The sequence below is a fragment of the Manis javanica genome, chromosome 12 (genome assembly GCF_040802235.1).
Source record: "Manis javanica isolate MJ-LG chromosome 12, MJ_LKY, whole genome shotgun sequence".
Classification (NCBI taxonomy): domain Eukaryota; kingdom Metazoa; phylum Chordata; class Mammalia; order Pholidota; family Manidae; genus Manis; species Manis javanica.
Window position 1 is genome coordinate 89,491,659 of NC_133167.1, and position 23,387 is coordinate 89,515,045.

The 23,387-nt window shown below is 39.7% G+C and overlaps 1 protein-coding gene across 7 annotated transcripts in view; it reads left to right on the forward strand.

Annotated features, from left to right (window-relative positions):
* FUT10 (fucosyltransferase 10) overlaps nt 1–23,387 on the forward strand; it is a 107,556-nt gene that overhangs the window by 56,647 nt on the left and 27,522 nt on the right. For all 7 annotated transcript variants that reach the window (XR_012123978.1, XR_012123977.1, XM_073219025.1 and 4 more), the window contains one exon: nt 11,241–12,076. Coding sequence is in view for 5 of the 7 variants with exons in the window: in XM_073219025.1 (XP_073075126.1) it covers nt 11,241–12,076 (836 nt within the window). In the remaining 2 variants the exon portion in view is untranslated. The remainder of the gene's footprint in view (nt 1–11,240; nt 12,077–23,387) is intronic.

Sequence of the window (23,387 nt, forward strand, 5' to 3'; positions counted from 1 at the left end):
ATAATACGATTCGGCAGTTCCGTATCTGCCTGGTAGATAACCTTGCTTTGGGAGAAGCACTCAGGTGTCTTGCTCATTGGTTTCAGAGGATATAATTAGCCTAGAGATGGATGTATTCAGGTTTGACTTCTGTAAAGTGTCCTTCCTACCAGGAGTCTAAGACACATGGATGGTGTGCACTGAAATTTTATCTGCTGTTGAAGATGTCAGCGGCATATCAAATGCCTTGGGATACAGTTCACCCAGCTTATGAAAACTGGTGTTTTTTGAGCCATTTTTCAGAGTTTAGATTTTTATCCCACAAAGTGGAAAAATTGGGAGAATATTGAACTGACTACATGTACTCAATAGAATAATCCTATGTAATCCTTAAAGAGAATAAGACAGCGTTTTATGCACTGACATGAAAATATCTCCATGGTAGTTTTCATGGATAATGCCAGGTTCACAACTGTAAGTTTTCATTTATGTGAAAAAAATCTCCTTATGGTTTTTTTTCCTTGTTAAATTTTAGGCTTGCTGAAGTCACCATGTATTTTGCAGTTAATGGCCTCTTTTCTTGTCATTGTCAGCCAGGACGGTTGACCCTTGAACAACATGGGTTTGAACTGCACAGGTCCACTTAAACATTTTTTTTTTCAATAAGCATACTGGAAAATTTTTTTGGAGATTTGGGACAATTTGAAAAACATAATTACATATCTAGTTTACTTTATTGAAGAATAAAGTATTAATATGTGTAACAAGCAAAATATGTATTAATTGACTGGCCAACAGTGGGCTACTAGTAGTTAAGTTTTGGGGGAGTCAAAAGTTACATGTGGATTTTTGACTGCGTGGGGGATCAGTGCCCCCAGCGTCTGCATTGTTCAAGGGTCAGCAGCAGTTGTGATTGCCCTGGTGGGCACGAACCAGGTTGTCCTTCCATCTGGTACAATGAGACAATGCAGCCCTTTGATGTTTCCATCAACAAACCATTTAAGGGCCATTTGAGGAAAGACCATGAATCAAACTGGTGTCTGAAAGCTTCTGGTAATGTCAAGAAAGTATCAGTCCCAAAATTGGGGAAGAGTGTATTGTCGGTGGTTTGGAAGAAAATTTAGAAATGGTGATGGAGCATGCTTTTAAGCAATACTGTATTGCTAACAGTCTTAATGGCACAGAGCAATGTATAGAAAAACACAGACATCAGAGATTAAAAAGCAGTTCAGAAGAGTTGGACTCTGTGAAGACATTTTAAATACTTTAACAAATTTAACTTACATATTGTTTCTATGTATTTGCAAGAATGATAAGCAGAAATCTACAAGAGCTCTCGCAAGCACTGTATCTTACTTAGATATGAAGTGTAATTGGAAATACTTTTCTTGGTGACACAGAAAAATAATGGTATATCTAATAATTTATTTTTCCTAGATTCAATTAATGTGGTATCATCCCTCCTTTCCTCCCTTCCATCCTCCCTACATTTACCCATTTTTTTAAAAAAATGCAGAACATAAAAGACACTGTTAAAAGAGGAGAGGGACCTGGGTTTCTGGTGCATGGGGGAGGGAGTCACTTTTCCTATATAATCTTTTGTTCACTTTAATTTTTATCAAAGCTTTATACGTTTTGGGTTGAGCTGGTCCTCCTTGGTTCTTGTACCTGCCAAAAGCAAGAATTGAAAGGCAGAGACACAATAATGAAGCAAGTGAAAGTTTTCTTTGAGTATACTCCAGGGAAGGAGTGCACCAGAGTCAAGGTAGACAAAGGCACCAGACTTTTAGGGGAGGGTCTATTTATCCTGTCCTAGCTGGGAAGTGCCTCTTTGATTGACAGGGTAAGGTCATTTGATTGACAGCTCTAGTTATACGCCCATTCTTCTTGGTGCATGTGTCTTTCCCCAAAATGCATACAGAAAAGCCCACAGGGACAGATGGGGAAGGGTGGTGGTGAGAGGCAATGCAAAGCCACTATTTTATTTTAATGAGATTTGAGTGGTTCTCAGTTTTGTTCAATGTGCCTGCATTGGGATGTGGTTGGGACTGGTTGGGCCTGGTCCCAATAGGCAAAGAAGTTATCTCCCTGCAAAGTCTTACTTGTCTTCATGTGGGACCCCCTACCTGAATGTTTTTTTCCTTGAACCTTATACTCCCCTTCCCGGGCTGCTCATGACTATTGTTCTACCTAACATATATACTCCCAGTTTACAAAGCAAATATTTATCTCCTGAGGTTACCACTCCTGACTTTTATGTGACTTCATGTTGAGATCACAAGATCTCTACATAGGGTGGTGATACTACTATTTCATGATCTTTTCAGTGTTAAGTATTATCTAGTGATTGTCTTAGAAGATGAGGATGTACTCTTTTACCCTCTCTTTCTCAACACACACTCACCTTCCTTACACTTGGCATTTTTGATAGATCAGTATTCATTCTGCATTTTTATGACTATGCAAATGATATTCATAGATGATCCAGATAGTGCACTGATTACTTTTCTTGTTTGCCCTGAGTTAATAGTTGAGTCTTATTTTTTTAATTGCTTTTCTTAAAACTTATTTAGAAATTCAGCCCCATACTCTTAGGCCAGTCAGAAATAATTATTCCTTTCTTCTGCAAGAGCTATTTGCATTTGTGTTTTTCTACTTTGAATTTCAGCTTAAGGTTGAATATTTACATTCATAATCATAAGATCCTTGGGGCTTATTTTGTTCATCTTTGAAGCCCCAGAGCTCCCAGCTTAATGCTTTCCAAATAGGACTCAGTAAAACCTTGCTTTTTAGGAGTAGCTGCGCTTCTCTGAGTGGTGGTGTATCCTGTCTCCAGGTATGTTGACTGAAATAGAGAATCAGAATGTGAGATGTAGAAACACCTTAATGTGGCTTAACGAGGAAGAACAAATTCTTCACATTCCTTGAGAGAGATATCACAAACCCCAATGCAAGGTTCTGTAGCCTTGCCATGAAAGTTTCATGTTGGAATTTGGCGGAACATTCTAGGACTCTCTGAAGTGGCTTTGCTATCAAGCCCTTGGTGACATGAACTCCTGTCTCCCCAAGGGAAGGGCAGGGCCTTAGGCTGTACCAGAAGCTGTTCCTCTTGCTCTGGTTTCTTCTTGGTCTTCACAACACCCAATACCCCTTTTCTAATTATTACTGTGGAAGAAACTGAATTTCCTTTTGTGTTTATATTTAAAAACTCTCAAGTACTCTGATTTGCTGTTAATCTTACTGCAGACTGCTTGCTGTACCAGGGAAGTAGTAATGTAATAGTTATCTCACATTCTGAAAGTTGTTTGAGCTTTGTGAAATCAATGATTTAATCCAAGGTGGGACATGAGAATAAACCCAGTGAGGTCACTGTGAGTTTAGCTATGGCTGAGGTGATTAACAATAGGTGTGATTTATGAACCATTGCTATCTCCTACAATTGTGTTTTTCCCATTGGTTCATAGGCTTTAACATTTTTTGGCCAGAGGTTTTCAATTCTGTTGGGTAAAAGGCTCTGTAGTAAAATCTTATAGGAATTGAGAAAGTCTTTATCTCTTTTTACATTAAATGTCAATAAACACAGTGGAGTGGATTTGTAATTTGTGATAAAACTAGAATGTGGTCAGAGACAGTTTTACAGGAGACCTTCACTTCTACCTCATCATTCTTTGTAGCTACCTGAGCCGTCAGTATTCTGTATATTTTAATAAGCAGCTCACAGAAGGATTTTACATCACAGGACCTGAATGAGGGATGTGCAATTGGTTTCAAGTAATTCAGTGGTTTCTTTCTTAAAGGGAATCTCTTTGTGATTTTTATATTTTCTCTTCTTGAATAGATGGCAAAAATTTTTCTGCTTCCATGTTCTCACCAGATGGACTAAGAGATAAGCAGAAAGATGAATCTCTGAGGGACAAATAGAAGCCTGGGATGAGAGTAACAAGAGGGGAGAGTAGTGAAGCAAATAGTATTAGAAAAATCAAGGAAAAAGAGAGCAAGAAAGAACTTGCAACAGAACTTGGATGCTAAGTTGCAATCAGGTGGAAGATGCATGCCTTTGAAATGGGCTTCTGTATTAATCAGTCTGATAGGAAAACATTATTCTAGGTGTTTCAAACAGTGGAAGTTTATTAGAGGAATTGGTTACAAAGGGGTTGGAGAGCTGATGAAGCACAGGAAGGAAAGGGGAGGTTACACAAAATAAATGACAGGAAACCGCTACCACCCCTGGGCTGGAGAAGCACAGCAGGGAAATCTCTTTGCCCAAAGTGGCAGCATGGCTGGGAGCCTCTGCTGTCGGAAGTGAGCAGGAACCCTCTAGCTGGACTCTCAGGCCACAGCCCCGGCTGCTGTGGCTCTCACCTCTGTCGGCAGGCCTGGTGTCTCCACTACAGCTGATGTGCTCACTGTCCCTGGGGCTGCTGCTCTTTCCGCTACAAGGGAAGCCTTTAGGAAGGGGTTCCTTCCCCCCACCCCCACCTTCCTGTCTCCCTGCAGTGCTGCCATGATGGGACCTCTTGCAAGCTAGTTGGCAAGGGATGCTGAGAACTGAAGTTTATAGTGTCTCAACCCATACAGTGTAGAGCATAACATACAAACAGGGGAATGGAGCTGAGAAGCTAAGCCAATGACTAAAGCAACCTCCTTTTATAGAAAAGCTCAAGTCTTTCTGCATTCTTCATGAACCCAGGTTTGGCTGAGAGGGCTGTAATCCTGGACAAAAAAACTACAGTAATACTAAGGCTGTTGTTTGAAGTCCTAAAAGAAGGTGTTGGGGGATATTGGTGTATCTGGAAGAAATTAGTCTCCACCAGAGAGGAGGGGTTTCTGCTTTAAACTCTCTGCTTTCTTGATGGATTTATATAAAGCATTAGCCTGTGGATTCCATTTTGGTGGAAGTTGTTTAAAAAACAAAAAAGGGGAAAATCTTCCATGCACGTGATGTTTTGTTCTTCATAGAAATTTGGAATTGGTGCCTTTCAAGTTACTCCAGGAGCAAAATGAACGTAAAAGCAATTTTATCTGTTTGCATATGGTGTTGGTTCAGCACATGAAAGCTTTAGGGTCTGCTCAGATCTCGGGGGCAGTGTGCTCTGAGTGGCAGCTCTTCTAAGTATTCTCAAGTATGTTGGAATTAGGATTCCAAATACCTGTGACATAGAGTTTCTGTAGGTTTATACTCGGCTCATTGAAGTGGGTATGTCATGTACCAAAGATTGTGATTACCCCAGTTCTGTGCACTTGAGATCTTTTTTAGAAAAGAAAAAACAAAGAATCGTGCTCAAAGGTAGAGAGCACCTAGCTTACTCTAAGAGGTTCAGACCAACCTTGGTGGTGATATCAATAGAGAAAAGGAAGACAGGAGAAGAATTGGGTTTTAGGAGAAGACAGCTAGTTTAGTCAGGGCACGGTAATTGGTAATTGTCTTGGGGCTGTCCAAGTGGACATTTTTAGTGTGCCATCAGATATCTGGTTGAATTTCAGGAGAACAGTCTGGGTAGAGTATGAATTTAGGATCCATCAGTAACTAGGTTAAGTCAAAACCTGAGTGGGGATAGAATAACAGTCATGTTAGCATGTTTTAGAGTAAGTAATTTAAAAGGAGTCATCTGGGGGCTATGTGCTAAAAGGAAGGAATCATCCCTCCTACAGCTCTTACTGCTCAACCATATTAGATACCATTCATTGTTCAGAGGTCTTAAATCTGAACTTTTGCCCTTGATTTTAAGGAATCAGAAAAGATACATCAGGCCCCTGTTTAGTTCTGAGTGTGAATTTGAACCTCCAAGTAATTGTGCTTAGAGAGGATGATTGGCAAATTAAATTCAGACAATGGGACTCTCTGACTCTCTTCTGGCCTTCCACCAGCTGTGCCCCTTCCTACAGGGCAAGGAGTCCATGGGCCAAGGTCACATGCCCATCTCTATGGCCACAGAGCCCTTAGACATTCAGACTCCCAAGTACCAGGATCCCAGAACCCAAAGGACCCCAAAGTCCAAAGTGGCCCCACTTCCAGAGCCTGCACTGGCTGCTTCCCTGGTTTATCCTCCCAACAAACTGGGCTGTTGATATGTACCCCCGGGCTTGAAGGTATGAAGTGTAAAAGGAAAATTTTGGACTGGACACTTGTTAAAAATGGTAAGACAGATTTTATTTGAGCTGTTGTAGTAGAGGAGAGAGATTTCAGTGTAGAATTGAGCTCAATTCTGAATACAGCAAAGACAACTGGGGTTGTATAGCCAAAAAGCAGATTGAGGGAGTTAGTAGATGGAAAATTGCTTAGAGTCAAGGCCAGGAAGTTTCTTGCTGAACTGGTCTAACAGGATTCTTGCTAAAGGTCAAGGACTTAGGCATCAGGTATGGGGGATGAGGAACTTGATCAGATATCAAGGGTAGAGGGATTCTTTGCTGAAACTGGGCTCTGGTGTCCAAGGGCAGGATGGCAGACCATGGCTGAGGTGTGGTGAGAAGAGGGATCAGAGGAGCCTGATTAAAGTTTGATGGGAGGTCAGGACAGAGCTCGGACATGCGAGTTGAAATGTCCATGTCCACGGACACAGTGTGGGACAGAGCCAGGGTGGAAGGAAAAGGGGACCAGGCACCAGTGAATTCTAGCTGGGGACTTGGAGGCATCTGAGATCTCCAAATTCAACCCTGGCTTTCCAGCCACAGATTGCTGGGAGGGACTTGAAAGGCTGATGCCGGCAGGGATGGGGCAGAGATTGTCTGGTGGGGACACTTTCAGCTGGGGATAAACCTTAGAGACCACATCTCAGGTGCTCCAAGAGGTGCGTGTGCAGTGCAGGCAGGGAGGGCAAGACCCGGCAGAGGCTGTGAGTGAACCTCTACCCTCATCCCACAGAGGAAGAGAAGATAGGTGTTTCACTTGGGGTGGTCCTGGGTAAAGGAAAGGGAAGGTTTGAGGGACTGAGTGAGGGACGTTCCTCTCCCCTCCCTTTGCACTGTGTGCCAAACCCCAGAGAGAATCATGATTTATGCAAGAAAATGATGTTAATTCTGAATATGTTTTCCCGACTTGGTGTGAACTGTAGCTTTGCACATTGAAAAAAGCTTGTGAAACTAAATATGTTAACGTAGAAGAATAAAACATTTAATAGCTTGTTAGGTTGATTTATAGCCTTTAAATATTTAGGCCTATGGTACCTGGAACTCTGTCCTCTTGCCTCAGGCCCTGCACTGTTAAGAAGGGAACTGCTAAGTTACTGACTTGCCTACAGCACAGGCTCAATGAGGGGGTGAGAAACTTCCCTGCCCAGGGGTAGGATGGACAGATGCCTAACTGAACATATATCATTGAGAGAGGGCCATATGACATAGAATTGATTAAGAGGCAGGTAAGAGGATTCATGAAGACAGATGATGGGAGCAGAGGCAGGAATATGGGTCTAGAAGTTACTCTGAGAGCGTTTTGAGTCCAGTGCCCTACTAATGTCCCTCTGCATTGGCCAGAGCCGGCTCTCTGCAGAGGTGCATGTAAGGCTTTATTAGAATTTAGCCTGAGGTCAGATGGGTCATTCCCAGTTACCAGCACCATTCTTTCCCATTTTTAGTTAACCCTCAGAACATAAAGAAACTAAATGACCTAAAGGGCTGTGTGGGTAAGTGGGGAAAATTCATGTGAAATGGCTTTAAAAATAGCAATGAGCTATACGTAAGTGCTTGATGATAATAGCTGAGGCAGCCCCTGGCCTCAGTTGTTTATCCTTAAATGTTTTAGTTCACTCTATTGGGGTATTCTTTGTGGAAGCCTGTTATATGGGACACACAGTTATATGGTACAAGATCTTTCTAAAAACCGAGATTGCCTTTGGAGGACATTTTGTGGGAGCATTTCTCCTTTTTGAATTAAGGCCTGCCATCACCCTGAGTGGACTGGGTTTAAGCCGGGTAATATTTTTGTGGGTGTACTTGGGGGTGCCCAGAGTAAGTTATTCAACAGAATTAATGTTATCGTAACTGTAGTGATCTTTCTGCTCCTTTACCATTAGCTGGTCTGAGAGTTCTGGTCCCCACCAGGGGTTTTCTGCTCCAGAGAAATGACTCAACCTTTGTTAGTAGAGTGGGGTTATCCGTCATGCCTTCTGTTTTTACCAGTTTGTGTGGGAATAATAAGAGTATAAGCCACTGCAGAGGAAAAGGAGTACATGAACACATATAAAGTATTGTCACTCTTCTGCTTGGCTGCTGTTTCAAATTCAGTCCCCATGGTCCGCAATCTAGCATCATTTGCCACCAATAATTTTACTCCATTTATATGCCAAGTTGCAATTCCCTTTATAGTGCACTTTGGTGCTTAAGATCTGTTTGTCAGCTGTTATTTAAAGGAATAAATTGTCATTATTCAGTAAACACAAAATAACCCAGAGAAATGAAAGTTTTGTTAACTCTATGAGCCAGTGAAGATGACGGTATAAAACTAGTGAAGCAATCACATGCATGTTAGTCACATTTTTTATGGATTTACCATAGTTTAATTGATTTTCATTTCTTTTAAAGACCCCAGTTCCAGCAATTATTATAGCAGGCATTGCTCTGGAGTTAGAGAGAGCTAAATAATTCAGTTATTTCCTGAGCCACATCCAATACCTTTTAGAAATGTCTCAGCATCACCACTTGTATTCAAGGCCATGGCAGGTGTCTGTGATGAAGTTTCTTATGTCTGCCATTGTTCAAATTTCAGGAATCTTGGGTGTTTACCATCTGAAGCTCTAAATTTAGGGTAGGAAGCTCACTGCGTAAAATGACATATATTTTTAAATCTTTTCCAGATAATTTTGGTTTGGAAGACTCTGATAGGAAAAAAAAACTATTTTAATATGATCTCGTGTATGTGTCTGTATGTCGTGTGTGTGTCTTAGGGGAAGTAATTAGGAAATACTTTTTAAGGTAGCAGATAATGGGAAATGTTTCTGTAAAGTTAAGCCCCTTAAACTTTCCTGTCTATTAAAGAGAGGTGCATTCCTACAAACTAAACAGACCTTAGATGGATGTATGAGAACCTCATGCTCCCATTTTTAAAAGCTATGTTGTTTTTTAGAGCATGACTATAAATTAAATTAATATTAATATATATATATATATAAATCTAAATTGGTATTCCTTGCCTAGATTCTGCAGGCATTTTTTTCTCCTACAGACTATATACATAAGAAACCGCATGCCCTCCTCCCATTCCTTCCAGCATCAAGGTCTAGTAGCAGCTCGGCTAAAGGTGTAATGAGCCTGCAAGCCCTTATCTCCTAGTTAAAATGAATGAAAGGCTCACTGTAACTGGTACCGGTTTCAAGTCCCATTCCTATTACCGGTACAAGCTGAGCATGCCTAGATATTGGCATGAAAAGGTCCAGATATATCTATTTTTAGTTCCCCTTATACTTGACCGATGGCAGGCAGAGGCGAATCTCAGGCCCCTTCCATTCTCCGAAGCCCCGGAGACAGGCAGTCTTTCTGCTTCCCTGCTCTGCGTTTTGGATCTTGGCCATCATGCACCCACGGTGGGGCAGATTGGAAGTCACCCAAGTACCCCGTAGTAGTTAGCAGCAGGCAGCCACTGGTGTTTGAGTCACTACCTCAAGACACCTGTGCCTGATCCCCCAGGGAATTCTAGACCCACTTTTGTTTTATTCGTATCCCCTCCAGTCTCTAAGCTTCCATCTTGATCGCTGCCTCCGACTGCTATGGATTGGACTCCACTTCTCTGTCCCATGCAAATGGCCTTGATTCTGTCATGACCGTGGTGGAGACTTTATGTTCTGACTCATTTATGGGTTCCAGTTTCCATCATTGGCCCCTTGACCAGCCTAGAACCTTTTTGAGGAGCAGCCACTTCAGTGCTATAAATTGCCTTTCTTCTCAAATTCTCTTTTCTGTCATCATGTTTGTCTGTTTACCTTTGCTCACCATCCAGCCCTATATGCCGTTAAACTTCAGGTGTGTGAATGACTGTGCTTTCTGACCCTGAAGGTCAAATATAGCAAATGCCAAAGTAAACAAATATATAACCATTTTTCTATGTCAGTCTTTCATTTCTGGTCATTGAGAATATAGCCTGTTATCAAAACGGTAGTACTTTCTTCAGCAAATTCTCTGTGCTCAGTATATGTCTACCATAGAATCAGATCAAATTAGATCAAATCTAATTTGATCTTTAATTGTTTAAAAGCCTTTCCTGATTAATTGATTTTTAGTGATGTGTTTTTGGTACCAAAGCATATTTATTTATCTGAGAGAGTGCACACTGGCATCAAATAATTAATTTTTATGAATTCTTCCAGAGACTATGTTTTATTTGGCTGGAAGCATTTATTTGGTGCTTTTTTTCCCCAGTGGATACTGGAAATGGTTTTTTGTTTGTTTGCTATTTCTTTACATTTACACTCCAATCAGGAGGCCCAAAAAGTCCAGCATCAGGAACACTTTAGAAACGCTGTATTATATTGTCCTAATTCTTCTTTCTCAATTATAGAAAGAACTTCTTGCTGATTGGGTCTCTACCCACAGTCAGGAAACAATCGCTTACCACATCCATCACTTCTGTCTGCACATTATCAAGTTTCAAAGGCTTCTTATAGAAGGTTAATCCTGTGGAAGCTAGAATCACTCATAATTATAATCCTGTTATGCCTCTCTGTTTCTTGATGTGCTTGTTAGTTCATGTCCGTCCTGCCGTGGTCTGTGACATAGTGCTATTATCAGCTCTTTTTGTCTTTAAAAGCCTCGTGTCTCCCATTTTGACTAAGATTGATTCACTATACGTTGTTGAAATCGATCATTTTGGATTAAAAAAATCTATCCTGTATATTTGTTCTGGCTACTTTTGCACAATATCATTTTTTTTCAGTTAATCAATCTGCCAAGTTGGTTACTTTTCCCCTTTTGGCTTCTTCTCTCTTGCTCTTTTCTTTTTAAAGAACTATCCATTTCTTTATTTCTCCTGCCCTCTCTTAGACAACACTTCTGAGAAGAAAAGCCAATTGCAGGAGGCAGTGGAATAAATGCTCCTTTTAGAGCCAGGCTAGACCCTTCTCCCATTTCCCTTTCCATAAGATGAGAAAGAGGGTCCCTGTCTTTGGTGGCCCTCTCCCTGAGTAGTTTCTAGATCGAAAGCTTCATTATTGCTTGCCAAGCATTTTGCAGACACTACAACATGCATCTTGTTTAGAGCTTCAAATTCTTCTGTATTCTGGACTCAAACACCAAAATTCTTTTGGACATACTAATATTTTTTTTTCTTCTCCTAGGTACTGACTTTAACATAGATAGCTTACCTCTGCCTCGGAAAGCCCATCACGACTGGGCCCTTTTCCATGAAGAGTCTCCGAAAAACAATTATAAGCTCTTTCACAAGCCAGTAATCACCTTGTTCAACTACACTGCCACGTTCAGCCGGCATTCTCACTTGCCACTAACTACCCAATACTTGGAGGGCATAGAAGTCCTGAAGTCACTGCAATACCTAGTCTCTTTGCAGTCCAAAAACAACCTTCGAAAAAGACTTGCTCCCCTGGTGTATGTACAGTCAGACTGTGACCCACCATCAGATAGGGACAGCTATGTTCGAGAGCTGATGACTCACATCGAGGTCGATTCCTATGGTGAGTGTTTACGAAACAAAGATCTCCCTCAGAAGCTGAAAAATCCAGCCTCCATGGATGCCGATGATTTTTATAGGATCATTGCACAGTATAAGTTCATCCTTGCTTTTGAGAATGCGATTTGTGAAGACTACATCACTGAGAAGTTCTGGAGACCTCTCAGGCTAGGGGTCGTCCCTGTGTACTATGGATCCCCCAGCATCACAGACTGGCTTCCAAGTAATAGAAGTGCTATTCTTGTATCGGAATTTTCTCACCCTAGAGAACTGGCACGTTACATCAGACACCTGGATCATGATGACAGACAGTACGAGGCCTACATAGAATGGAAGCTGAAGGGTGAGATCTCTAATCAGCGACTTCTCACAGCTCTCAGGGAGCGGAAATGGGGAGTGCAGGATGTCACCCAGGACAACTACATCGATGCCTTTGAGTGTATGGTGTGCAACAAGGTGTGGGATAATAGTAGACGCCAGGAAAAGGTAAGCGAGTCTGTGTTTGGGACAGAGGCACTAGCATGGCTGTCCTGATGGTCTCTGCCCTTCTGCAGCCGCAGCGCCAGAGCTCCTCATTCCTATCAGAGAGTCAGGCTCTGCAGAGGGGTTGAGGATTACTATCCTTTAAGGATTGTCATGAAGTTTACTGGGAATGTCCTTGTTCCTGAGTTGTCCTAGTGGCGCCGACTCATCTACACGTTCAGTCTTTTCACCTTCCACTCATGCTCCACAGGCTGTCATTTTGGAACTTATGAACTTATTTTCATTTCACATAATCATTTAACCCCTTTACCCCCACCCCAATCCTGATTCTTCTTCCTTCTCTTTCTGGCACAGACACATGCTTATTAATCTATAGAGAATATTCAAATATAATGATAGGGATAATCCTTAAAAGACTTTTTTTCTTAAATTATTATAAACAAAGTTCTTAGAAATGTCTTCAGATTTGTAGCTGCGTTTAATGTTGGTTCATCTGCTTACTTTATTTATATTAGGAATAGTCCCACTTTATATATAGCTGAATTTGTTAAAAGGTAATGTATTGAAAGAAAAAAGAAAGATTAGTTTCATCTACTTTTTAAATTTTAAACAATGAGATGGCCCACACATACTACTTGGCTGTAAACCATCATTCTCTTTTCTGACTCTCGTGTACTCCTAATGTTTTATCTAAATTCTCCAAAGGCAAACAATTTTTGTCAAATATTAAAATGTTTATTGGAGAGGAATATTAATTTCAGGTCAAATATAAACCTAAACAGTCTGTGGTATTATCATTATGTATTGCATGTATACTATATAAGGCTTTCATATGTTATATGTGTATATATGTTCAGGCAAATTTGAACTATTTGAAACATTTTCCTCATTTTAATTCTTATGAAAACTTAAATTCTTTTGTCTGGTTCAATGTAACACATTTTTACTCCTAAAATCATTTATTTTAAGCTGAATGTCTTGATTAGCAACAGGAACACTAAATACTGCATCATTCTTCTCAGAGAATACATGATTTTCAATGACTTCCTTTGTAACTGAATTGATAGGGCCACATTACAGCAAAGACCAAAATATATACCCTACTGCAAAAACATGAGAAAGTAGAGATCACATTAACTGCTGGTGTGATACCAATGATTTATTCTGAAAATATATCAAAGCAGAAAACAGGACTCTGAGGGTGATGAACTGCTTGGGCTATCATGGTCCTTCCCAGGCTTGAGAATCACATTCACAGAAATTGCAAAGAACTACAGAAACCCTAGCTTCTGCACCTCACAGACACCCTATTGGAATGATGACTGGGGACTGGAAGAGAGGGCATAATGACATTGGTATATAGCATTTTAAAAGATATGGGAGAATACATATGTTTGCACATTTCCAACAGACATGGTAACTGTGGTACTGCAGAGTGCCTGGAGGTGATGTAACTGAATGTCCCTCTCTTTGGACTCTGAGGAAAAATAGGCAGAGTAGGCTGCCTCTCATGTGCTCTCATTCCTCCCAGAGGGGTGGTCAGTGAGGATGATTAGAGGAGTTTGATGGCATCTCAGTGAACTTGCCGCAGTTCTCAAATGCTAATGTGCTCGTTACTGAAGTAGAACAGAACATGCCTTCAAAGTATATGAAGGGTATTAGACCAGTTGTTTTCATTGGCATTTATTTTTTAAGATTATTACAGTTTATAGTATGCTTAATGTAAGCTACTTAAATGTCAGTGTCTTCATTTTTTCTTTTAGCTAAAGAAAAGCTGAAAGAAATAATTTGACTTCTTCTCACTTGATTATTTACCTTGCAGTTGATAATAGCTTAAATCATTATATTTAGATGTAGAAAATGCTGTTAGACTATCAAATGCATTTCCCCTTTCTTCCTTGCTTCTTCTCTCTTCTCTTTCTCACTACAAACCTAGTGAATTATTTATTGCTCTCTAAACAGTATATCACAAATTTAGTGGCTTAAAACAGCATACATTTGTTACCTCACAGTTTCTTGGAGGTAGGTCATGGCTTAGCTAGGTCCTTAGGAGGCTGTAAATCAAAGTGCCAATCAAGGCTGGGTTCTCATCTGGTGGCTCACCTGGGGACAGGTTGGCTTATAAATTCATATGTTTGTTAGCAGATTCAGTTTCTTGAGGTTATAGTTTCTGAGGGTTTCAGTTTCTTGCTGGATGTAGGCTGTAGGCTGCCCTTAGCTTCTAGAGGCCACCCACAGTTCCTTGTCATGTGCGGATGCTCAAGCATGGCTTCTTATTCCTCAAAACCAGCCAGGGAGTAGGAAATTTCAGCAAGACCAGGACTACAGTCTTATATCTGTAATCAGGTACATGTAATCACCTACATTCTCTCACCTTTGCTGTGTTCTGTGGTTAGAAGCAAGTGACAAGTAATACCTGTACTCAAGGGGAGACAATTACACAGGGCGTGAACGCCAGGAGGCAGGGATTGTGGGTGCCGTCTTGAGTCCGTCTGCCACACCTCCCGCATCTGAGCAGGCTTGTTGTATGTGTTGCATGCTTTAGGGGAAGTCAGTACTGAAGAAGCCACCTCATCAATTAATTTTATTCCGTTAAAGAGCATTTATTGATAATGATTCTATCCTCAAAGAGGCTGTAATAGTGGAGACTACATATAATCATCGAAATACAACTTCATGGAATGGGGATAAGCTTTTAAAAAGTTAGCTTTATTGAGATATAATTTAAGTACAATAAAATGTACATTTTTAAGTGTACAGTTTGACTAATTATGACATAAAGCTGTGAAACTATTTTCATGTCTGGCTTCCTTCATTCTGCATGATAATGTTGATATTCATCCACAATTGTGTGTATCAGTCGTCTATTTCTCTTTATTGCTGAAGTTTGGACATACCAAAATTTCCTCATCCATCCACCTGGTGATGGACATTTGATTTGTTTCCAGGTTTTGGCTATTACAAATAAAACTGCTACAAACACTCATGTCGAAGTCTTTGTATAGACATAGGCTTTCATTTCTCTTCTGTACATACCTGAAAGTGGAATGGCTAGGTTGTAGGGTGGATGTATGTTTAATGTTTTGAGAATCTATCAAAGTGCTTTCCAAAGTATTCTATCTTAAATTCCCACCAGCATTGTATGAGAGTTCCATTAATAGTTGGCATGGTCAGTCTTAAAATTTTTTTCTTTCTGGTTGGTATATCTCACTGAGGGTTAATTTTCATTTCTCTAGTAATTTTAATGATTTTGAGTATCTTTTAATGGGTTACTTGCCATCAGTAACATCTTCAGTGAAATGTGTCTTCAAATCTTTTTGCTCATTTTTAAAAAATTCAATTGTCTGTTAATCTTGAGTTGTAACAATTCTTTATATACTTTGAATACAACTCTTTGTTAATTATAAAATTAGTAGATGTTTTCTTCCAGTCCTTGGTTGTCTTTTTAACAGTATATTTTGAAGAGTAAAGTTTCTACTTTTGATGAAGTCCAGCTCACCAATTTCTTCCTTTTATAGTTTGCTTTTTGTGTCCTGTTTAAAAATCTATGTCTAGCTCAAAGTCATTAAGATCTGCTTCTATATTATTCTAGAAATTTTGTAGTTTTAACTTTTACATTTAAGTCTACAATCCACTTTCAGTTAATTTTTGTCATGTCTGATATAAGAATTGAGATTTGTTTATTTGGATGTCCAGTAGTATCAGTACCATTTGTTAAGAAGATTCTTCTTTCCTGATTGAATTACCTCGGCTTCTTTTTTAACAATCAATTGACTGTGTATGATGGGTCAATTTCTGGACCAATCAGTATGTCTGTTTTTGAGTACTGCTGCTTTATAATAAACCTGGAAATGAGGTAGTGGCAATCTTCCAACTTTGTTCTTTTTCAAAATTATTTTCACTATTTTAGGTCTTTTGCTTTTCCAATTAAATTTTAGATTCAGTGTCAATTTACACAAAAATGCTCAATGGGATTTTCATTGGGATTGTGTTGAGTCTGTATATCAATTTGGGGTGAATTGACAATATTGAGACATTTAATTCATAAGCATATATCTGTCCATTTATTTGGCTCTTCTGTAATTTATCTACACAATATTTTGTAGTTTCTTCTGACATTTTGTAACTCTTCAGTCAAATTTATCCCTCAGGAGTTTAGTTGATACTATAGTCAATGGTATTTTTTTTAACTTAATTTTCTAATTGTTTGTTCCTGGTATAGAGAAGAAAAATTGATTTTGTATTTTGAACTTGTCCACTGCTGTCTTGTTAAGCTCACTGATGAGTTGTGGAATCTTTTTTTGTAGATTTCTTAGGATTTTTCTACAGAAGTGATCATGTCATTTATAAATAAGACAATTCCCCTGACCCCAATCTGTTTTCTTTTTATTTCGTCCTTTTCTTCTCCCACTTCCTGTACTGGCTAGGACTTCCATTACAATTTTGAATAATATTGCTGGGACCATATGTCTTCATCTTGTTCCCAGTCAAAGGGAGAAAACATTTAGTCTTTCATAATTATGATGTTAGCTGTAGGATTTTAGTAGATGCTCTTGATTAGATTGAAGAATTTTCCTTCTATTCTTAGTTTGATGAGGATTTTCATCATGAGTGGATATGGAATTTTGTCAAATGGTTTTCTACATCCATTGAGATGATCATTTGGTTTTTCTTTTTCAGTTTGTTTAATGGTGAATTACAGTGATGACTTCTGAAGGTTAAATGGACTTTGCCTTCTTGAGATAAACCTCATTGGTCATAATGTGTTTTCTTTCTTATTTATTGTTGGATTTGAATAGCTAAAATTTTTGCAAAGAATTTTTGTGTCTACACTCATGAGATATAGTGGTCTATACTTTTCTTCTAATGTCTTTGTCTAGTTTTCATAAGTGGTAATGCTGGCCTCAAGGTCCCTCTTCTCATGTTTTCCAAAAGAGTTTGCACAGTCTCTATTATTTCTTCCTTAAATATTTTCTTGAATTTACCATAAGCCATCAGTACCTAGACTTTTCTTTGTGGGAAGGTTTTAATTATAAATTAAATTGTTTTACTAGATATAGAGCTATTCATGTTACCCATTTCTTTTTGAGTGAGCTTTGGTAGATTCTGTCTTCAGGGAATTTTTTTCCCCCACTTTAAGTTTTCAAATGGGCATATTGTAGTCACTGATACTCCTTTATCCTTTTTATTTTTTTTTGAGAGGGCATCTCTCATATTTATTGATCAAATGGTTGTTAACAACAATAAAATTCTGTATAGGGGGGGGTCAATGCTCAATGCACAATCATTAATCCATCTCAAGCCTAACTCTCGTCAGTCTCCAATCTTCTGAAGCATAACGAACAAGTTCTTACATGGTGAGCGAATTCTTACAGAGTGAATAAATTCTTACATGGTGAACAGTACAAGGGCATTCATCACAGAAACTTTCGGTTTTGATCACGCATTATGACCTATAAACAATCAGGTCAAATATGAATATTTGTTTGATTTTTATACTTGATTTATATGTTGATCCCACATTTCTCCCTTTATTATTATTATTATTTTTATTTTTAATAAAATGCTGAAGTGGTAGGTAGATGCAAGATAAAGGTAGAAAACATAGTTTAGTGCTGTAAGAGGGCAAATGTAGATGATCAGGTGTGTGCCTATGGATTAAGTATTAATCCAAGCTAGACAAGGGCAGCAAAACATCCACGGATGCAGAAGATTTCTCTCAAAGCAGGGGGGATGAGGTTCTGAGCCTCACGTCTGTTGATCCCCAATTTCTCACCTGATGGCCCCCCTGCGACTGTGCCTGTCTTAGGTTGTTCCTCCCTTGAGGAATCTTACCCGTCTCTGGCTAACCAGTCATCTTCCGGGGCCATACAGGGAAATGTAAAGTTGGTAAGTGAGAGAGAAGCCATATTGTTTGCAAAGGTTAGCTTTTTACTTCTTTGCAGATTTATGCCCTGTGGCTTCTATGCCCAGCACTTGTCTCGAGGTATCTTTACCACCTGGAGGAATTATGATACTCGGTAAATTCGATATGAGGCACGAATTCTATTTAAGGGTTGTAATTAGGAAGGAAGAAGAAAAGCTATAGAGGTAGCATATGGAAGAAAACATGGGAGGATTGATTATTTCTTTGACATATCTTCTTGTAGAGTACCTTAAGTATGTATAGGTTTTAAACTACTAACTAATTTGCACACACATATTAACATAATAGGAATACGGTGACATAAACAAAGCAAATCTATAATTACCATCCATCTCCAGTGAAGCCAAGAAAACCATTAGGCACCCTAGGCATTTGTGAAAATTTGTCTGTGATATGATGGATATTGTCCTACTGTACTTGAACAGTCTGAGAAAAATCAGACAAATTAAAGCAGCCCATTTCTGGGATCTGTTCACCTCCCATATGTTCTTTTAACCGTAGATAGTCTATAGTCATAAGATTTTGGAGCGCTACAACTTGCACCCCTCCCAACTACTGGTTGAGTTCCAACAGTACAGATCCAGTCAAATTCGTTGTCTCACTGTATGCACATGCCAGCCTAGACATCTCCCTCCTCATTCCAATAGCAAGTCCAGGAAACGGTGGGGTGGACGCAGCCACAACCGCAGCATCGCCTGGATCCCTGTGGAGGCTTTTTGATGATCATCCCCAGGCACGAGTCCTCCAGAGAGTGCTGATGCCGGAAGCTCCCCCTCATATAGTATCTTAGTTCATTTTCTGGGTATCCAAGCTAGGCCTTGATCTTCTGCATAGAAACAAACAGACCCTTTGCCCACACTTTGACATGCCGTCTATACCACTGTGCAGAACTCATTGGAGGTCAGCACACAGGGACTGCTTTTTTTTTTTTTTTAAGAGAGAGGAATATTATCGGAAAAGAGTACCTCCACAGCTGATCATCTGACGCCCTTTAAGTGATCAACATTAAGGATATTTAAAGCATGCATTGATCTTTGATTTACCAATAGTTTTATCCTATCAAGGAGTAATCCCCCTTTTCTTTCTTTCTTTCTTTCTTTCTTTTTTTTTTTTAATTTTTAATCTACACTTACATGAAAAGTACTATGTTTACTATGCTCTCCCCTATATCAGGTCCCCCCTAACAACCACATTACAGTTACTGTCCATCAGCTTAGCAAAATGTTGTAGAATCCCTACTTGTCCTCTCTGTGTTGTGCAGCCCACCCTCCCCTTTCTCCCTCCCCCCCATGCATGCTAATCTTAATACCCCCCTTCTTCTTCCCCCCTCTTATCCCTCCCTGCCCACCCATCCTCCCAAGTTCCTTTCCCTTTGGTACCTGTTAGTCCATTTTTGGGTTCTGTAATTCCGCTGCTGTTTTGTTCCTTCAGTTTTTCCTTTGTTCTTATACTCCTCAGATGAGTGAAATCATTTTTTTTTTTTTTGAGAGGGCATCTCTCATATTTATTGATCAAATGGTTGTTAACAACAATAAAATTCAGTATAGGGGGGTCAACACTCAATGTACAATCATTAATCCATCTCAAGCCTAATTCTCATCAGTCTCCAATCTTCTGAAGCATAACGAACAAGTTCTTACATGGTGAACGAATTCTTACATAGTGAATAAATTCTTACATGGTGAACAGTCCAAGGGCATTCATCACAGAAACTTTCGGTTTTGATCATGCATTATGACCTATAAACAATCAGGTCAAATATGAATATTCGTTTGATTTTTGTACTTGATTTATATGTAGATCCCACATTTCTCCTATTATTATTATTATTTTTATTTTTAATAAAATGCTGAGGTGGTAGGTAGATGCAAGATAAAGGTAGAAAACATAGTTTAGTGCTGTAAGAAGGCAAATGTAGATGATCAGATGATCAGGTGTGTGCCTATGGACTAAGTATTAATCCAGGCTAGACAAGGGCAGCAAGACATCCACGGATGCAGAAGATTTCTCTCAAAGCAGGGGGGATGAGGTTCTGAGTCTCACCTCTGTTGATCCCCAATTTCTCACCTGATGGCCCCCCTGCGACGGTGCCTGTCTTAGGTTGTTCCTCCCTTGAGGAATCTTACCCATCTCTGGCTAACCAGTCATCTTCCGGGGCCATACAGGGAAATGTAAAGTTGGTAAGTGAGAGAGAAGCCATATTGTTTGCAAAGGTTAGCTTTTTACTTCTTTGCAGATTTATGCCCTGTGGCTTCTATGCCCAGCACTTGTCTCGAGGTATCTTTACCACCTGGAGGAATTATGATACTCGGTAAATTCGATATGAGGCACGAATTCTATTTAAGGGTTGTAATTAGGAAGGAAGAAGAAAAGCTATAGATGTAGCATATGAAGGAAACATGGGAGGATTGATTATTTCTTTGACATATCTTCTTGTATAGTACCTTAAGTATGTATAGGTTTTAAACTACTAGCTAATTTGCACACACATATTAACATAATAGGAATACGGTGACATAAACAAAGCAAATCTATAATTACCATCCATCTCCAGTGAAGACAAGAAAACCATTTAGGCACCCTAGGCATTTGTGAAAATTTATCTATGATATAATGGATATTGTCCTACTGTACTTGAACCATCAGACAAATTAAAGCAGCCCATTTCTGGGATCTGTTCACATCCCATATGTTCTCTTAACCATAGATAGTCTATAGTCATGAGATTTTGGAGTGCTACAACTTGCACCCCTCCCAACTCCTGGTTGAGTTCCAACAGTACAGATCCGGTCAAATTCATTGTCTCACTGTATGCACATGCCAGCCTAGACATCTCCCTCCTCATTCCTATGGCAAGTCCAGGAGACGGTGGGCTGGATGCAGCCACAACTGCAGCATCGTCTAGATCCCTGTGGAGGCTTTTTGATGATCATCCCCCGGCACAAGTCCTCCAGAGAGTGCTGATGCCGGAAGCTCCTCCTCATATCGTAACTTAGTTCATTTTCTGGGTATCCAAGCTTGGCCTTGATCTTCTGCATAGAAACAAACAGACCCTTTGCCCACACTTTGACATGCCCTCTATACCACTGTGCAGAACTCATTGGAGGTCAGCACACAGGGACTGCTTTTTTTTTTTTTTTAAGAGAGAGGAATATTATCAGAAAAGAGTACCTCCACAGCTGATCATCTGACGCCCTTTAAGTGATCAACATTAAGGATATTTAAAGCATGCGTTGATCTTTGATTTACCAATAGTTTTATCCTGTTAAGGAGTAATCCCCCTTTTCTTTCTTTCTTTCTTTTTTTTTTTTTTTAATTTTTAATCTACACTTACATGAAGAATACTATGTTTACTATGCTCTCCCCTATATCAGGTCCCCCTAACAACCACATTACGGTTACTGTCCATCAGCTTAGCAAAATGTTGTAGAGTCACTACTTGTCCTCTCTGTGTTGTGCAGCCCACCCTCCCCTTTCTCCCTCCCCCCCATGCATGCTAATCTTAATACCCCCCTTCTTCTTCCCCCCCGTTATCCCTTCCTGCCCACCCCTCCTCCCCAGTTCCTTTCCCTTTGGTACCTGTTAGTCCATTTTTGGATTCTGTAATTCCACTGCTGTTTTGTTCCTTCAGTTTTTCCTTTGTTCCTATAGTCCTCAGATGAGTGAAATCATTTGGTATTTCTCTTTCTCCGCTTGGCTTATTTCACTGAGCATAATACTCTCCAGCTCCATCCATCTTGCTGCAAATGGTTGGATTTTTCCACTTCTTATGGCTGAGTAGTATTCCATTGTGTATATGTACCACATCTTCTTTATCCATTCATCTACCGATGGGCATTTAGGTTGCTTCCAATTCTTGGCTATTGTAAATAGTGCTGCAATAAACATAGGGGTGCATCTGTCTTTCTCAAACATGATTGCTACGTTCTTAGGGTAAATTCCTAGGAGTGGAATTCCTGGGTCAAATGGTAGGTCTGTTTTGAGCATTTTGATGAACCTCCAAACTGCTTTCCACAATGGTTGAACTGATTTACATTCCCACCAGCAGTGTAGGAGGGTTCCCCTTTCTCCACAGCCTCGCCAACATTTGTTGTTGTTTGTCTTTTGGATGGCAGCTATCCTTAACTGGTGTGAGGTGATACCTCATTGTAGTTTTAATTTGCATTTCTCTGATAATTAGCAATGTGGAGCATCTTTTCATGTGTCTCTTGGGCATCTGTATTTCTTTTTTAGAGAACTGTCTGTTCAGTTCCTCTGCCCATTTTTTAATTGGGTTATTTGTTTTTTGTTTGTTGAGGCGTGTGAGCTCTTTATATATTCTGGACGTCAAGCCTTTATCAGATCTGTCATTTTCAAATATATTCTCCCATACTGTAGGGTTCCTTTTTGTTCTATTGATGGTGTCTTTCGCTGTACAGAAGCTTTTCAGCTTAATGTAGTCCCACTTGCTCATTTTTGCTGTTGTTTTCCTTGCCCGGGGAGATATGTTCAAGAAGAGGTCACTCATGTTTATGTCTAAGAGGTTTTTGCCTATGTTTTTTTCCAAGAGTTTAATGGTTTCATGACTTACATTCAGGTCTTTGATCCATTTTGAGTTTACCTTTGTATATGGGGTTAGACAATGCTCCAGTTTCATTCTCCTACATGTAGCTGTCCAGTTTTGCCAGCACCATCTGTTGAAGAGACTGTCATTTTGCCATTGTATGTCCATGGCTCCTTTATCAAATATTAAGTTACCATATTTGTTTGGGTTAATTTCTGGGGTCTCTAATCTGTTCCACTGGTCTGTGGCCCTGTTCTTGTGCCAGTACCAAATTGTCTTGATTACTATGGCTTTGTAGTAGAGCTTGAAGTTGGGGAGTGAGATCCCCCCTACTTTATTCTTCTTTTTCAGGATTGCTTTGGCTATTCGGGGTCTTTGGTGTTTCCATATGAATTTTTGAATTATTTGTTCCAATTCATTGAAGAATGTTGCTGGTAATTTGAGAGGGATTGCATCAAATCTGTATATTGCTTTGGGCAGGATGGCCATTTTGACGATATTAATTCTTCCTAGCCATGAGCATGGGATGAGTTTCCATTTATTAGTGTCCCCTTTAATTTCTCTTAAGAGTGACTTGTAGTTTTCAGAGTATAAGTCTTTCACTTCTTTGGTTAGGTTTATTCCTAGGTATTTTATTCTTTTTGATGCAATGGTGAATGGAATTGTTTTCCTGATTTCTCTTTCTATTGATTCGTTGTTAGTGTATAGGAAAGCTACAGATTTCTGTGTGTTAATTTTGTATCCTGCAACTTTGCTGTATTCCGATATCAGTTCTAGTAGTTTTGGAGTGGAGTCTTTAGGGTTTTTTATGTACAGTATCATATCATCTGCAAATAGTGACAGTT